This window comes from Solenopsis invicta, chromosome 7 (assembly GCF_016802725.1).
Source record: "Solenopsis invicta isolate M01_SB chromosome 7, UNIL_Sinv_3.0, whole genome shotgun sequence".
NCBI classification, from domain to species: domain Eukaryota; kingdom Metazoa; phylum Arthropoda; class Insecta; order Hymenoptera; family Formicidae; genus Solenopsis; species Solenopsis invicta.
Window position 1 is genome coordinate 1,503,531 of NC_052670.1, and position 18,227 is coordinate 1,521,757.

The 18,227-nt window shown below is 33.3% G+C and overlaps 3 protein-coding genes across 5 annotated transcripts in view; 2 read left to right on the forward strand and 1 right to left on the reverse strand.

The window, feature by feature from the left end:
• The first annotated feature begins 415 nt into the window (after positions 1-415).
• Positions 416-8,576, forward strand: LOC105202300 (ras GTPase-activating-like protein IQGAP1). The gene is made up of 19 exons (XM_011170747.3): positions 416-662; positions 998-1,091; positions 1,233-1,467; positions 1,557-1,701; positions 1,847-2,004; positions 2,085-2,219; positions 2,304-2,388; positions 2,462-2,553; positions 2,638-2,803; positions 2,878-3,041; positions 3,197-3,331; positions 3,425-3,581; positions 3,671-3,916; positions 4,030-4,193; positions 4,269-4,412; positions 4,491-4,856; positions 4,931-5,095; positions 5,172-5,285; positions 5,416-8,576. Exons 1-19 carry the CDS (start codon positions 443-445, stop codon positions 7,594-7,596), a joined length of 5,166 nt encoding a protein of 1,721 aa, XP_011169049.2. The 5' UTR covers positions 416-442; the 3' UTR covers positions 7,597-8,576.
• Positions 8,577-10,966: 2,390 nt separating this feature from the next.
• On the forward strand, positions 10,967-13,114 carry LOC105202304 (DNA repair protein complementing XP-A cells homolog). 2 transcript variants are annotated; one of them, XM_011170752.3, is made up of 6 exons: positions 10,967-11,175; positions 11,543-11,759; positions 11,917-12,028; positions 12,125-12,249; positions 12,359-12,635; positions 12,725-13,114. In XM_011170752.3, exons 2-6 carry the CDS (start codon positions 11,605-11,607, stop codon positions 12,884-12,886), a joined length of 831 nt encoding a protein of 276 aa, XP_011169054.1. In that variant the 5' UTR covers positions 10,967-11,175; positions 11,543-11,604; the 3' UTR covers positions 12,887-13,114. The 2 variants fall into 2 exon arrangements, with proteins under 2 accessions (XP_011169054.1, XP_039307641.1); XM_039451707.1 differs by having other exon boundaries at positions 11,025-11,060.
• Positions 13,115-13,406: 292 nt separating this feature from the next.
• LOC105202303 (3-hydroxy-3-methylglutaryl-coenzyme A reductase) overlaps positions 13,407-18,227 on the reverse strand; it is a 50,071-nt gene continuing 45,250 nt past the window's right edge. Inside the window, exons 6-9 of one of the 2 annotated variants that reach the window (XM_011170750.3) lie at positions 18,042-18,193; positions 16,133-16,739; positions 14,814-16,054; positions 13,407-13,917 (exon numbers count right to left, since the gene is read on the reverse strand). In XM_011170750.3, the coding sequence (XP_011169052.1) occupies positions 13,821-13,917; positions 14,814-16,054; positions 16,133-16,739; positions 18,042-18,193 (2,097 nt within the window). In that variant the 3' untranslated portion in view covers positions 13,407-13,820. The remainder of the gene's footprint in view (positions 13,918-14,813; positions 16,055-16,132; positions 16,740-18,041; positions 18,194-18,227) is intronic. The other variant, XM_011170751.3, reaches the window with a different exon arrangement.

Genomic DNA, 18,227 nt, shown 5'->3' on the forward strand with positions numbered 1-18,227 from the left:
ATACGCTCCGAATGCTCCGAATGCTCCGATATGATTTGCGCCCATTCGCGCCTACCTTCATGAGAGAGATCGCGAATGCAACTGGAAACCAAAATATCTACATCAATTTTTTTTTTTAATTTTTACAAATTGCTATGACATACATATCCAATTAAAATATTTGTAAATATTTAGGTTAAGAATAATCGGATTTAAGTTTTGTAGCAATTAATAAATATAATTCAAGGTAGGTTTGCATTGCTTGAAATTCTCATAAAGTTTCTTCCTAAAAATTTTCCAATTGTTCCAATTGAAAAATTTTAAGCACTGTGAATATATGATTGATCACAATGATCAAATTGGACGATCCTCAAACCTATGTGCATGAAACGAACAAGCTTGTTATTTATCCATATGAAGTACAGCATTTACGAGTCAAAAGTGACGCGTCTATCCTCGTGCAATGTCTATGATCGATACGTATCGCTGCTTTGGGGACTGTTCGTTCGGCATTGTTGTCGACACTGCTCGGAGCTGCCATGGGATAATTTTGAATTTAGGAGAGTGTAACGTATCGCTCGATGTTTTTCACCTGTTGCTTTTAGATTTTCGTGTGACAACCGTGCCCGTGTTCTCTTCCAGGATGGTAAACGTTACTGGCACTTTAACGAAAGATAAAAAAGGTAGAGATTCTTGTGTTTTATGATCAATAATAAATATCCACACGTTTGTCGACGAACGAATCGCAGATTTTCGTTATTTTGTTGACGCTCGTGCAAGCTTTCAATCGTCAACAAATGGATCAGACAATTTTTGTTAATTTATGCACGTATAATTGATTACAATTTTGCACGTGCGTATAATTTCGTATATATGTGATTAAATCTAAAAATAATCAGTATGGTATCCAGAATAACCATTTTCTATGTTAATATTGAATACATCATGTTTGACATGGATCATGTTTATATTGAATATGAACTTTCAAATATTTAGAATTGTTATAAATGTATTTTAGGAAACGATAAGAGGACATCTGCGGACGATATGGATGAAGAGCGCAGAAGAGATTTGTCCTACCTCTATCTTTGCCACTTGGAAGAAGCCAAGAAGTAAAATATTATGGCTAAATTAATTATCTATACTTTATAATCTATTTATCTATTATTTATTAATTGTATTTATCTTTAACTAAGTAAAAGATTGTAGATTTATCATAAATAATATTACAATAGCAGTTTTTTCTTCTCTAGATGGATGGAATCATGCTTGAGAGAATCATTACCCCCATCAATGGAACTAGAGGAGAACCTTCGCAATGGAGTGTATCTGGCCAAACTCGGTCATTTTATGGCACCCAATATTCTGCCCTTGAATAAAATCTATGATATTGAACAGCGCAGATATAAAGCTGTTGGATTGCAATTTCGTCATACTGACAATATAAATCATTTTCTAAAATGCTTGGAATCCGCGCAATTACCATTGGTACATACAAGATCATTTCGATATAATAAAAATACATTAATGATGCAGTATAGTAATAGTAGTATAATAGCTTAATTTTTTTTTTACAGACATTCTTGCCAGAAACAACAGATATATACGATAAGAAAAATATGCCACGACTAATATATTGCATTCACGCTCTTAGCAAGCATTTGTTTAAATATGGGAAAGCGCCACCAATGTCAGATTTATATGGAAAAGTGAATTTTTCTGGTATGTACTCTTCTACAAGACCATTGAGAAAATGTAGATACATTAATTAAATATAAAGTTGTTAAAATACATTTTGAATATCTTTTTTTTTACTAGAAGATATGGAAATTTTTTTTGTCTATTATTTTATTTTATATTTTTTCAGAGGAAGAAATTGATACCGTTACTAAAGAATTGCAAAAACATGGCATTCAATTGCCCGCTTTTCAAAAAATAGGAGGTCTATTGACGAACAGCACAACTACGAATGCAGCCATACTTCATGACGCTGTGATTGCAATTAATCAAGCTGTGATAGATAATGTACGTCTGTTTCATTATGTTTAAAAGACAATTTTTCATGGAAATATATGCCAGTATTTAATATAATTGTATATTTCTAGGATAATGATAAAATTTTACAAAAACTTCAAAGTAAAGAGATGCAATTAAATAACATTGAACCTGCGTATATAGAAAAATATGCTGAGACATTGTCAGAGGCTAAAGCTGCGAAAACGGAAGCAGCACTTAATAAGGTATTTGATTATGGAGCTCATGTAATTTCACATATTTGTATTAAGTACTTTTATTGATCTTTCAATTTATACGACACTGTTTAGTCCCTCAACGATAGTTACGTAGCGGATGAATACGATGAATTATTAACGCAAGCAGAAATTCAGGGACACGTTAATCATGTAAATGGTAAGTACTGTCAAATTTTGGTAATTATTGTAAAAAAATTGTATCTTATTTAATTTTTAAATACATATTTCAGTTTCTTGTGCGCTCGAAGATATCGTTACATCTTTATCATATGACGATGCTAAAATAATTGCCGCTTTGAAAGTGCCAGCATTATCTTTCAAGGTATAGCACAAATTATTCTTTTGTATATGAATAGTTTATTTATTAAAATTTTGATCATAACATTATGTATATATTGTTCCACAGAATATATTTTCTGAAAATGTTGAAGATTATAAAGAACAACTAACGCTAATATTGAATAAATTCGATTGGAGTGATATTTATCCATCTGAAAGTATTCAGTACTGGAAAGATACGTTTCAGAATGCAATTAACAAAGGAAATGAGAACGCACAACGACATCGCCAACGTTAATATTACATTTAATTTAATGTACTTTATAAATTTTGAATGGATACGAACTACAATCCCAATTTGTTACAGGAGAAAATACTATCGATCGTCTGAAGATGGCTTTAGAATCTGCTGACACAAAAAAGTTTTATGAGATTTTGAAAACTCCATGTCTGGAAATCTCTCACTGCATTGATGAGTTTGCATTTCCATTGTATTATCAAGAGATGAGAGAAGATTATATACAATCTGGGGTAAGATCATATAAGTTTTATACTGTCATTTTATATTTTATTATATTTTTTAAAAATAAAAACCATAATTTTTTTAAAAGTAGACAATTTTTTATATGCGCTATTTTTTACTGCATCAAGCGTTACAATTAATATTGATGATTTTTTTCTGATAGACCAATATTACTTACGCTGATATAGTCATTTGTATACCTATCTTATCTGTTATTGCTGCTATTACTAAAGCAGTGGACACAGGAAATCCAGATCTTGTGTATGAGAAGCTGTCGAATCCTGATGCATGTTTAACTGTAGGTATAATAACAATAATTTGTTATACTTGTAAATGTTGTTTTTTTGTTGATATTAAAACAATTTTAATAATATTATTGTAATTGTTACAGGGATTAGACGAATTTAATAAAGTTAAATATGCTCGAGCATTAACAACGGTTCGGCAAACGAAGCTAAAAGCGTCTCAAGAATGCTCTATATTAACTTACAGTGATATTGAACAATGCATCAATTCAGTGAACGCACAGTGCGACGAAGGTTTTGAAGGTATAACAAGAATGCCACATAGATTGAGCGATTATATTTATATATTATAATGTTTAGTTGATATAATAAAAATTACTTTGTTTGAATAGTTATACAGATTTTGCAGCAGATTAATCGAGCCGTAGCAGCAAACGATCATGAGGGTATGATGAAAGCTTTGATCCTGATTAACGAAAAGTTTGATATACCTACATATCCGCATGATGCATCGTTTTATTTGAAACTGTTTAAGAAACGTTTATTTGAAAAAGAATCTGATGAATCTGAATTATGGCTGGATGATGTCAAAGCTATAGCGAAGACAGTGACATCAGAGATTGAGGAAATGCAAGAAAGTATGTCACACGTTTTCACAGATATATTTTTCCTTCGCTTTCGTTGATTCTTTGAATTAGAAATTATTCCTAATATACAGGCAAATTATCATAACTTATTTACCATGTTTCAGTGATAATATTTTTGTGTGATATCAACACGTATGTGGAGAAAAATAATATAATAGAAACTCTCGACTGCTTGAAAACGCTTAGTATACCTAAAAGATTTGAAGGATTTACTAAGGAATGTCAAGAGAGATGCTTTCTAGCACTGCGGCAGTTACAGAAGCGGAAGGTAAAATATTTTTTTTTTTTTTTTTATAAAAATAAAATATATACTTTGTTATAAATATTTTTGTTTGTATCGTAGCGCGAAATGTACAGATCTCCATATGTTTGCTATACTACCAATAAAGGAAATAAAATTTATATCGATTTGAAAGGCGGAACATATGCGTGGGAACGTCCAATAGATTTTATGAAAACTGGTTATCTTACCATGGATGATATAAATGTATGTGTTCTCTTTCAAAGGATCATGCCTAATTAGAAACATACGCATAAAAAATAATTCATATTTTTATGCTTGTAGGAAACAATTAAATCTATTATAGCAGAAAAACGTGAAGAAGATTATATGATGTACGATGAAAAATTACTTATTAAACTTCAAGCTTGCATTAGAGGATATTTGTTTCGTAAAAGAATTAACGATAGATATGCTTATTTCGACGATAACCTGAGAAAAATCATCACAATACAAGCGTGGTGGAGAGGCATCAGGCAACGAAAACAATATCGTAAACTGTTGAAAAGAAGGCGACAGAATATGCTACTACATCAGAATAAATCCTTAAATGCAAAAACAAATAACAAGGATAACAGATCATGTCAAAATAAATTATTAAATGCAAGAGCAAACGACAAGGGTGATAGATTGAGTCGATATAAAAGACACGTAAGCTCTTTTGAATAATTGCATTTCTTTTCTATAATTCTTTCCATAAAAATTTTGTTTTTTATATTACGTAGGAAGACAAGATAATTAAGATACAAGCTCTGTGGCGCGGCCGAGCATCAAGAAAAGCTTTTCACTCTTTACTGCGATCGGAAAAACCATCGTTCCCTGTGGTCAGATATTTTTCAACGGTATTAGGTTTTAGCGCCGAGGATTACGACAAAGATTTAGAATTACAAGTACGATATAACTTTTGTATTACTTGCATTTATCTTTGTTCTTTTGTATCGAAACTCTCATGACTGTTTGTTTTAGAAATTAAAACACGAAGTCGTCCAATGTATAAGACACAATCAGAATCTATCAGAACAGTTGAATAGCATGTTCGTTAAAATAGGATTACTCATCCAGAACAGAATAGCGTTACAGGTATATTTTCTGAAATTTATCAAATATTTACGAATATATATGTATATGTATGTGTATATATATATATATATATATATATATATATATATATATATATAAATGTATATATATTTCTTGTTTTTGTTTACAGGATGTAGTGGCGCACGGTAAAAGTTTGGATACTCTTGCGAAGGAAAAGAACGCAAACAAGGATCAAAACATTTTAAACGATATTACTACATCGATGGCACACAAAGGTCTCAAATCGTTAACAAGAGAAGGTCGTAAAATGTTGGAGGGCTATCAGCATTTGTTCTACGCGTTACAGACTAATCCGCAATATTTGTCAAAACTGTTGTATCTGCCTCCTAGCAATAAGTCAAATAAGTTGTTCCTGAAGAACATTATTTTGACGCTATTTAATTTCGGATCGAATACTCGGGAAGACTATTTACTGCTGAAACTCTTTGGTTGCGCGTTGAGAGAAGAGATTAAATGCAATTGCCATCAGCCCTCCGATGTGTTGACCGGCAAACCACTAGTTCGTGAAATGGTGGTCAATTATGCGAAACAATTCAACGGTCAGGCATCATTAAAACAGATCGTAGGTCCATTGATCGAGAAAGTCCTGGAAGAGAGAGATCTGTGCATAGAAACAAATCCGGTAGACATATACAAGCTTTGGCGAAATCAGTTAGAAATGGAATGCGGCCAGTCTTTAAATATGCCTCACGCGGTATCTCAGGAACAAGCGTTGAAGCACATTGAAGTACGAGAGTCGCTTACGCGAGCGATAAATCAATTGAAGAAAATATCCCTCGAATTTCTTGATAGGATAACGCAGTCCCGCGATCTGATCCCTTATGGAATGCTCTACGTTTCGAAAGTCTTGTACAACACCTTGATGGAAAAGTTTCCACATGCTCCCGAGAAAGATATCTTGAAAGCAGTTGGCAATTTAATTTACTATCACTTCATCAACGCTGCGATCGTAGCACCGGATACCTTCGATATCGTAACATTACCAGTCGACAGAACATTATCCTCCTGCCAGAGGAAGAATTTGGCCAGTATAGCGAAGGTGTTGCAATTCTCCACCTCGAAGAAAGGTTTCGGCGAGGAGGCACCGCATTTAGAGTGTTTGAATCAGTTCATAATTGCCTGTCACGAGAAGTTTAAGGACTTCTTCCGGTACTGTTGTCAAGTGGAAGACCTCGAGGAGCACTTCAATATTCACGAATACACAGAGGCGACGCTTATACAAAATCCGGAGATATGCATATCTTTACAGGAAATCTGCGAGATGCATGCTCTGATGTTGAATTACGTGGATCAAATAGCACCGGATCCATCCGATCCTTTGCACGACTTGTTGGACGATCTGGGCCCAGCGCCGACCGTAGCGTCATTGCTCGGGATATCCAACGCAGTGTACGAAGCAAACTTGGCACGATACAGCAAGCAGGAGGTATGCCTGGTACTAACTAACAAGTTCCAGGTGCCTCGGAACGACGACGCGAATCTGAGCAACCTCTTTGTAAAAACGAAGGAGTTGCTCGTGTCGGTTATCCCGTTTTTAAAGAAATCGACTCTGATGGAGTCTTTGGAGACCGTATCCTCTCCGATGTCCGTGAAACTGTTTGACTATTCGTCCGTATCGCCGACAGTTCGCGAGAGTTCATCTATAAATGACTGTAAGATTCGATTACGCGCATATCTCAACAAGCTGGAACTCGAAGGATGGGTCAGACGCGCGGATGGTTATCAAACGATCGTGACCGCGATAGCGAGAGACATTTGCAACAAGAGCAAATACCGCGTTGCGAGGGACAAGGAGTTGCAGACACTGCGGGCGACCAAGGTGCGATTGGAAGAGAAGACGCGCTATTACCAGGAGCAGGTTGGATTCTACAACGAGTATATTAAGGGCTGCCTCCAGAATCTGCACAGAGGAAAGAGTTCGCTTCGCGCGTACCAGGCGACGCAGAAGGACACTTACACGCAGTGTAAACTGAGATCGAAGATGACGGTGAAATATTCCGCGTGGAAGCTGCAGGAGAAGGGTGTGTTGATGGAGGTCGACCAAGCGCTGAGTCCGACGGAGATGAAGAATGTGATTTTCGAGATAAGCCCGACGGAACACAGTGGCGTATTTGCCGTTCGCTGCAAATTCATGGGAGTCGAGCTGGAGAAGCTCGACATCAGCATACAGGAGTTGCTCGAGTTGCAGTACGAGGGAAGACCCTGCATGGATATGTTCGGTAGAGCGAAGGTCAACGTGAATCTGCTTCTGTATCTGCTGAATCGAAAGTTTTACGGCAAGAAGAGCTGAAGAGACTGTTTTAACAATCTTCTAACGGAATTAGAAACAATGGAATCGATTCACGCGTGTTGCATGTGCAATTTGTTGTTAGCACAGCATGTTTAGAACGAAAGTTGATATTTTATCACAATGATGAGTAATCGATGATTTGATACGATTCTTTTCGTATTTCGAGACCGTTTGAAAGTTGGCACACAAAACTGCATATAATACCTGAAGTGGGAGAAAAGTTCGTAAAGTTTCACTTTTTCTTCGAAAATAAAGCGAGCTAATTGTCTTCTCTTCAATGATGCAAGTGCAATTACACGTGCGTCGTATACAAAAGGACTGTTTTTTCTGACTACAAGATAGTTTCCTTCGATTTTATTCTTTCTCCTTTCTCTTTACTTTCTCTTACTTTCTCTTGTTTCTTAATGTAATTATATATTCACTTTTTGAATGAAGAAAAAACGGTCGACAAGACAAAAAAGAACAGACTAAAATTCAATCTTTCGCTGTAATTAAGTGCTTTATATTTTTTTAATCTGAAGGATATGGTGTATATTACGTCCACTTGTCACTGATTTTATTTTACGTGACGTTTTCTTTCAATAATTAAGCTATCAGCAAACATTACTAATATTTTATAAACTATCGCACATCCCAGTAATACATTTAGTAATCCGTTTAACAGCAATCTATCTAGTCTATGATATTTCGTTTGTAAATAATCGTGTTTGTGAGTATTTGAAATATATTAACAATGCAACGACGATAGCTTGACATCACATTATATATGTATATGACGAGTCTGCGAATTTGTTCAGTTTGTGATTGCGAATCGGTATGTGCGGATTTCGAAGTGTGAGCTGACAAAATTAGAATTGTTCTAAGTTAAAATGGAATAAGGAAGCTTCGATTGGCATTGTAATATACATATACGATTTCAGCAGTCGAATTAAATTGTCAATTTTAATAAATTTTAATAAAATATTTTTATGCACTACTCGTTAAACGTATTCTATTTTTAATTTTATTGCCTAGTTTTATATAAACTCTTATGAATTATTAGAATCAAAAGAGAAAGTAGTAATAAAAAATCATATTATGAAATGCAACATCATATAAGTTTATTTTAATTACAGTTACATAAATTAAAAGAATATATTTTAATTTTTAAACACAATAATAATTATTATCTTTTATAAATTATCTTGAAAATAGTTATCACACTTGCATAAAAAAAAACATTCCATTGAAGAAATAAAAGTAATATCAATATTTTTCATATAATTTTTAAAATAACTGTTAGCTGTGAACATCTGATCGCATTTGAAGTAACATGCTTACCATTCTTATGAAAATCCATTGATGATGTAAGTTGCAGAACTTTTTGCTTAATTTTCCCATCACCGGTGAACAATGCTGTATTGGGAAATTATCATTTGCACTTGTTTTGTATTGAGTAATTCGGAGTAGTGTTAATATTGATATTACTTACCATTCTTGTGGAAATCCAACTGATGATGTCAGTTGCAACACTTTTTGTTTAATTTCTTTATCACCAGCGAATAATGCTAGCGAAATTATTATTTGTACTTCTTTTGTATTGCGTAATTCGGAATACAGTGTTAACCAGTTGGAATAATTTGCTGCCAAGTTTGCTGTCAAGGCTAAGGCGTGAACAATTTGAATTCGTATTTGCTGGAAGACCAAAATTAATAATTTAGTGATTTTTTAATTAAAATAATTAAAAAATTAGGGTATTGATCAACTTTTAATTCTGCAGTTGGATTTTGTTCAATTTTATTGCCTGATTCAATTATTCAAAGTTAATCTATGGGTGTTTACGATAACTAATCGGATCTTGGATTGGATTGAACAATGGTACTCAACGTAGGTATAGAAAATTTCCCTAGGCTAATCGGATTGACGATTGCTGTCTCAAATGTAATCCGATTGATGACGAAAGCGTGGAGACCGAGAAGCATGCTTGAAAAGTCTCTTTATTTTTTTAAATAATAACACAAAAAATCAAAGATAAAGTTAAAAAGAATGATTTGAATTTAGATTTATTGTAATTTTTTGTCTAAACATTGGATTTCGTTTAAATTTCTGTTTGTAAAAATTAATTAATCTATTCTAAAGTTTGTGGTTATATCGGAAACAAATCAAAATTAATAAAACAATTATTAATTATTAGGTACATATTAAAGCATATAATATTTCAAGCATATCATATAGAATTCCTGTTTATTATAAACTCAGTAAAAATAACTTTGAAGTTATTCAACTACATTATACATTAATCAATATTAATTTATATGTTAAAAATCAATAATGTCTCTGAAAATGTTTTTTTTTTATTCTTTTCCAGATCGTAAATAAACTTCAACTCCAAGAATAAATAAAAATTACTGGAAAATGGATTGACATGAAAAGAGCATTATTGAACAATATCAATTTGTGCTAACTTAAAATTTGTAAAATTTGCTATTCTTGGTTAGTTGTTCATTAGAGAGTAATAATATAAGAACGGAATATACATAAATAAAATTAAAATAATTGTATGCATATATGATGCGTATATTCCATTTTTATATTATTACTCTCTAATAAACAACTAATAAAGAAAAGTAGATTTTACAAATTTTAAGTTAGCATAAATTGATATTGTTCAATAATGCCCTCTTCATATAAATCCGTTTTCCAGTAATTTTTATTTATTCATGGAATTGAAGTTTATTTACGATCTGGAAAAGAATAAAAAGAACATTTTTAGAAACATTATTGATTTTTAACATATAAATTAATATTGATTAATGTGTAATGTAGTTGAATAATTTCAAAGTTATTTTTACTAAGTTTATAATAAACAGGAATTCTATATGACATGCTTGAAATATTATATGCTTTAATATGTACCTAACAATTAATAATTGTTTTATTAATTTTGATTTGTTTCCGATATAACCACAAACTTTAGAATAGATTAATTAATTTTTACAAAGAAATTTAAATGAAATCCAGTGTTTAGACAAAAAAATTACAATAAATCTAAATTCAAATCATTCTTTTTAACTTTATCTTTGATTTTTTGTGTTATTATTTAAAAAAATAAAGAGACTTACTTTTCAAGCATGCTTATCGGTCTCCACGCTTTCGTCATTAATCGGATTACATTTGAGACAGCAATTGTCAATCCGATTAGCCTAGGGAAATTTTCTATACCTACGTTGAGTACCATTGTTCAATCCAATCCGAGATCCGATTAGTTATCGTAAACACCCTATATTGGTGGAAATTGGCATTAATTCACGTTTCTAATCAACCGCAGGGATTGAGTGCCGCCGAATCATGGAGCACGTGTATCTTGAAGTGTAGAAAGTGCAAGAAGACAGCTACAACGAACAGTTTAAAGCGTGCGATACTTGTTATGATTTGAGAGCACTTTGGCTTCATTGTGTGAACAATTCGAGCTTCGGTTCACTTCGGTTAGCTCTGTTTATTATTGCCATTGATGTTATAATTTGTCACGAATCGAACTTTTGGTTTAGTGGTATTTTTCCTGCATAACATAGGGCTTTAAATGGATGGCTCCAAGTATTAGTGAGTAACCTCGCTGTTACTTTTATATTTTTGAGTTGTATAACCGCAACAACCGATTCGGTTAGATTGAATACACGTGTCCAAGGGGACACAAATTTAAAAAAAATTGATATTTTTGATTTTGCTTGTAATCTATATTATGTAATGTTTCAAATAAACCTGTTAAAACTTTCCAAAACTTTGAATTTTTGTCTAATTTATGTTGTAAACATTACATTGACCTCTTTGCTTGGTAAATTTGTTTACAACCAAGATACTTCCTGGGCACATTGTGCATACACAGTGATATACAGTATGATGAGTGTCCTTGATTGTTTACAATTTTAAGGAATAACTGACATACGATTATATATTTACTCATTTTCAGGATATAACCCTTTAAGAGCATATTAACGAGGTGCGTACGTGGAAATTTTGTTTTGTTAAGAAATGGCTAGTACAGCGACTACAAGTACGGAAACTAATTCTAACAAGAATGGAGACACAGCAGAGACAGAGAGACTTCTCAAAGAAAGAGCTGAAAAGAATCGTCAGAGAGCACTTTTGTTAAAAAAATCTAAACTTGTAACTCATCCATACACGAGGTACATACTAATCATACATGAAAAAGTTAATAATATAACACAGAAAATAGATAGAATCTTAGTATTAGTTTACTCTTATCAATTCTTTGATACTTTTAAAGTATTTTTCTCGAAGAATTTTATTAGATTCTTATTCTTATTAATAATGTGACTGCAGAGAAAATGGTGACTCTATAAAAGGAAGAATGATAAAAGTTCAAGGGCAGCGTGTTATCGATAGCGGTGGAGGCTTCTTGATAGAAGAAAACGATGAATTAGAACAGCAAATGGTATACACAAAAAAAAAAAATATATATATATAAAATAAATATGTATGTAATGTTGTTTATATAACATTATATAACAATATACATTTATTTATTTAGTTGAAGATTAGAACCGAACCAGATCCAGTTATTGGTAAATTTACTGAGTGTGAGGAGTGTCAACAGGAATTTGAAGATTCGTATCTTATGCGAACATTTGATCTATCTGTTTGTGATAAGTGCAGGTATAGTAGCGGCATTTAAAGCGAATAGTTTCATTTGCATGATGTCTACTTCCTATCTCATATGTCTTTTGATGAAGATCAAATTTTATATCGTTATAAACTGTTTTAGAGATAAAGAGGGAAAGCACTCCTTAATTACCAAAACTGAAGCTAAACAAGAATACCTGTTGAAAGATTGTGATCTCGATCGACGGGAACCTGTGTTGAAATACATCGTACGGAAGAATCCTCATAATGTAAATTGGGGCGAGATGAAGTTATATCTGCATCTGCAGATTGAACAGAGGGCTTTGGAAGTTTGGGGCTCGGAAGAACAACTGTTGAAGGAGAAGGAAGCGCGCGATTTAAAGCGGGAAGGAGCTAAGATTAAGAAATTCAATAAAAAGGTACTTTAACTTTTTTTTATATATACAAGTGATTTTAATAATTTTATTTTGTTGCTAAAACAACTCTTACATTTTTCACGCTAATGAAGATCAAACAGCTGCGAATGCAAGTGAGGAGTTCGTTGTATGATAAGACGACCAAAGCGTCGCACGTCCATGAGTTTGGAGAAGACACATATAATGAAGAGGATGATACGTATACGCATATTTGCACAACGTGCGGTTATGAGGAAACGTATGAAAAAATGTGAATGTCCGAATATTACTCACGATAGCATTAATTGACGTATATTTGATATCTTTATGAGAGAAAATATGATTTTCTCTCATGAACATACGATCTTATAAATAAGACTGAAAAGAAATTTGCTTTTTCTCTCGAAAATTAAGACACGCGTGATATTTATATTTTATTGATCAATGTAGTTCTGATTTATATACTTTTTCATTATTTCACAAAATCAGATTTCAAACCAAAATATGATTAATTATAACATTTTTCTGTTATTATTCATTTTTATAAGTCTTTTATAACACAAATGTATTTTTCTTAAGATTATTTAATTTACATTAAAAAAAAATACTTATAAATATATTCACAGTTATGAAATATATGTATAGAATATACCGCTATCGATAACACGCTTGGAAATTAAGAAAAAAAACTCAAAACTCTACAAGTATATTATTATTTATCTATTATAATATATAAATCGTAATACAATTTATATATTATAATCATGCATTTGAATGTTTAAATAATAAAAGATAAAAGTATTATTTTTCTTTATTTCCGTTATAATTTGTACGTTTTTCGAGTCCGACGTTTCGCGAACAAATTAAATTCTGATTAATATGCACGTATACAATCAATACATTTCGGAATAATTGAAAAGTTTATTATTTACATTACAGCACATAAGAAGAGATAGTTCATTATTTTTGTTAAAATAATTCTGCAATATTTTTTCCCGTAAACATATATACATAAATATAATATACACATTACAGTTCGACCTACATCTCATCGCATACAACAGAAACATACATACTTGACTAATTGTTTCTTTGAAACACTAATGAGGCAGGTGTAAAGTCATAAACATAACAACAGGCCGCTTCGTACAGAAATTATGAAAATATACGTTTGCCACACATATACTTTTTACAGTCTGCATAAAGATTTTAGAATGGCAAAACATTTGGCACAGTCAGTGTATCGCCACTTTTAGTACTACTGCTTTGAGTAGTAGGCACCGGGTTATTAACTAGGGCAGACGATCTGCAAATAGAAAGAGAAAATCATTACTTATGATCAAATATTTAGCTATTAACAGTTATTTATAGTAATATTCACATTTTTTTTTATTATCAAACTGTTTAACTTTAGAATGTTATTCATTTTTTTGACGTTATTATTTCTCTCTCTGGGTGAAACTTTATCTACATAATTAACTGCTTTTTTGACACTTAAAAATTCTTTTATATTAAGAGTTTTTTCTATTTTATAGATTGCAAGAGATGTTACACTGATCGAATTAATTTAATATAAATAAATTTTAATTAAATATGATTTTACTATCAAAGTTTTAATAACAAAAACTATATTAAACTTGAATTAGTATCTAAAAATTCATCCACATTAGTACTAGTAGAGTTAAATTCGCATTACGTAATTTAAATCTCGCACAATTCTTTTGGATTTTGTCTCGCGATGAAATTGATTGAAACTGTAATGTTATAATTATGACTCACTGATCGAAAAGTCTTCATGGATACAAAACTTGTAAATAGATAGTTTTCTTGCTACAGCCATTCGAAATGTGATATTTTATTATTTTAATAAAACATTCCAAATTATTTTTTTTTAAATAAATCATAAAATTTCGGATGATAATATATGATTTCTCCGAGGACCAAAACTCGAGAATTGTGCGAGAACTTTTTTTTACAACGTTATATAAATTTAAGATGATTTGGAAATAAGCTTCTTCTAAGTATACGTACATTTATGTTCTTTAGTTATTTTAATAATTAATATTTGTATATTAAAAGAAAATTGTTCTAAAAATACATTTTTATCATTTATATAGATAACAATTTAAAATAATACTGCATTTAATTTTTCGATTGAATTATTTGTTAAACATATAAATACAAATTCAATAAGACACGTACCTGTTATGTCTCAAATGGCTCTTAACCAAATCCCCGGAGGCCAACGCAGCCATCAAGGATAGCTCTGCAGCGAGTACAGTGGCGCAAACTATTTGGGCGAGTTTTTTGGCATTTTGTCCAGGTTCTGTGGGATGTCCACCTTTGATTCCCAGCATCCCTAGGCATGCTCCTTGTGCTGGTAGAACAGTGCCACCGCCAATGGTGCCGACTTCGATGCTGGGCATCGTGCAGGTCATACGTAGATCTTTACCATCTACACCCCACGGTTCCATCAATGTTAGACAATTGCTACTGCCGACGTTTTGTGCTGGATCCTGTCCAGTGGCGATGAAAATTGCGGTTACGATATTGGCAGCGTGAGCGTTGAAGCCGCCTATACTGCCTGCCAAGGCTGAGCCGATCAAATTCTTTTTATGGTTAAGCTTGACAAGTTCAGGTACAGAGGTCTTCAACACGCGCGCCACAACATCCGCGGGTATGATCGCTTCGCACACCACGCTTTTACCTCTTCCCTCGATCCAGTTGACGGCCGCAGGTTTCTTGTCGGTGCAGAGGTTTCCACTAAGAGAGATTATTTTCATATCCGGAAAATATGTCTGCAACGTCTGCAGAGACTTTTCCGTTCCCTGTGATAGCATGTTCATACCCATGGCGTCGCCAGTCGTGGCAACAAAGCGTAGATGCACATCTTGACCGGCTATTCTTGTATGAATTTTTTTCAAACGTGCAAAGCGACTAGTCTGATCAAAGCTTTTCTTTAACTCTTGAAAGTTTTGCGGCTGTTCTATCCACGATATCGCCTCACACGCGCGTACAATGTTCGGGAATTGTACTACGGGTGCTCGGGTCATCCCGTCAGCCGTTACGCGGGTGGTTACGCCGCATTTTAAAAGCGCACGGCTGCCACGATTGGTTGACGCTACTAGACAGCCCTCCGTCGTTGCCATCGGCACGTGATAGAACTGGCCATCGATTAATAACGGTCCAACGATGCCAACAGGCATCGGCACGTAACCGATCACATTTTCACAGCAGGCGCCAAGTACCTTCTTGTAGTCATAGTTCCTATATGGCAAATTGGTTATCTCTTTGATAAACTTGCCGGCAGTACCCACAATGTTACGTCTAATATCGACACCACGCTCCGGATTATCCACCGCTTTTTCTAACTGATATGCAGCTATGTCTTTGTGATTTACCAACTGTATCACTTCCTCGTTCGTCAAGGCTTTGGCTCCAAGCTTATACGTAAAATAAAATAAAATATATAATTATGTTGTATACATAATATATATCATATTGGTTTATTATTTTCTTACCTGTGATTGATATATCTCAAGACAATCTTCCAAGCTCCTGGGAGTTTTAGATTTCGGCGATGTATCAATTTCACCAGAATCATTCTGGTCATGATAAACTACGTCAGTCTGCACCTCCTTATCAGAATACTCCTTATCGGACTCATCGGACTCCCATCCACCACCCACACCAGACAGTGGAAAGACCGGCTCTCGGATAGTCGGTACATCGGACTTTACGCCGGACGTTACACCATAACGTTCTTGCAACCATGTGTTCACAGTGATATCATCTAGATTAGCTGAGCCGTCAAGAAATTTCCCTTTTTCCTCTACTATCATCTCCTCCTCTTCTTGCTGCTGTTCCTTTTCTTCCTTTTCTTCTTCTCTAAATCTCAACCGTTTGGCAACCACATCGTTTCTATCATCGAAGAAGATGAATTTTACGGCCACAGCTAACACCAGTATCAATACTACTATTTTATCTGCGTTGGTTGATAGCCAAGTCATCAAGTGTTCTTCCAAATCGGTGTTTTCAATATGGTCAGAATCATTTGTCGCGTTCAAACTCGTAGATGTCGCTGCCATTTTCGTGTACTTGCCTTCCTCACTCTTAAAGGGCCAGCGGCTGCAATAAACATTTGTTATAAATCAAAATTAGAAACAAATTAAAATAATCTAAATTAAATAACTACAAAGCAAAATAAATATAAAATATAAAATATAAAATATAAACATACACACACACGTAAGATACGAATATATTATATCATCATAATCTGTAATGTGCGTAATTATAAAAATAAATTTGCCTCATAATAAATTATATTGTTATTTGACAATGCAACATAGGTATTGAATGAAAACGCGAAGCGAACGCAACAACACTTTTTTGCAAACTAAGACGTAATCCAGAATGATCGTTGCAAATGGAGAAAGAAACCCGAAGTATGCTCCGTGGCATCACCCAGTCATGTCACTTATTTTTGGACTCTCATTTTACTTTGTATAGACGACAGTCGATCTTTTGTATAGGTGTTATTATTAACGTTCTCATGCAATATTAAAATATACTCTATACGGATTTCACACATGAAAGTCTAACTGTCTCAATATTTTTTAAATAACACATTTGTTTTGAAAACATTTACGTTTTGAATAAACGATTATTGCACAAAGATGAAATTATATAATGGCACACGTCATTGTGACATATTGAATTAATTCATTTTATTATTTCAATAGCAATTAATAAAGAGTACTGTAATTCCATAAACGTGAAATTTTTCAAAAGATTCATTTATTTTCGTTGAACCATGAAAATCTAGACTCACATTCAAATTAATACTCGAACATGACATTTTTTTCTTTTTAACGTTTTGTTTTTAATCTCTTATATTTGAAATTCGATCAAAGAAAAGCAAACATTTTTTTTTTTTCAAAAACATTTAGAATTTAACTGCGTTACTCGTGGTCCTTCGCTTCCTATTTTTGTAAATATTCAAGACGAGAATGGGGAAAATACTTATGGATGATTTTTTTGCCCGCGTTATGAGTTTGCCTGATTCATATCGCAATATCGACAATTCTTTGAATACGCCCAAACTTCTCGCGCGATAACATCTTTCTTCCGCGGAAAGCTTCATTGAATATGAATACTTTATTGAATAGAAGTCTGTATACAAATGTTAATGTCTCCACAGACCCGACCTGGCGTTGAAATTAGGCGCTACAAACTGTTTAACAAAAGCAGCGCAAACATAAAAAAGTAATAAGGGTCAAAAAATACAATAGCTCCTCCGGCCGCGGTTTCCTGCTCTACCGCATACATACATTGTGTTTTGCACGTTATATTTTAATTTTATAGTTTGCATTAAGAAAACAGATCTCCTCTCATTGTATCATTGCAAGAGTCAATAAAAGTGTTTACCTGTTGGCATGTACTACGAATAAGCCGGCGATCATGATCTTCTTGACTCGTTCCACAACTGGATTTGGTTTTTGATCCTCCTCGTTTAACGGCTGCATTATGAACATCCTGTCCGCGCTCAGTTGGCCCATATTATTGTTCCCGCGAGAAAGCTGCAATATAATAGTGCCCATTACACCGGCAAAT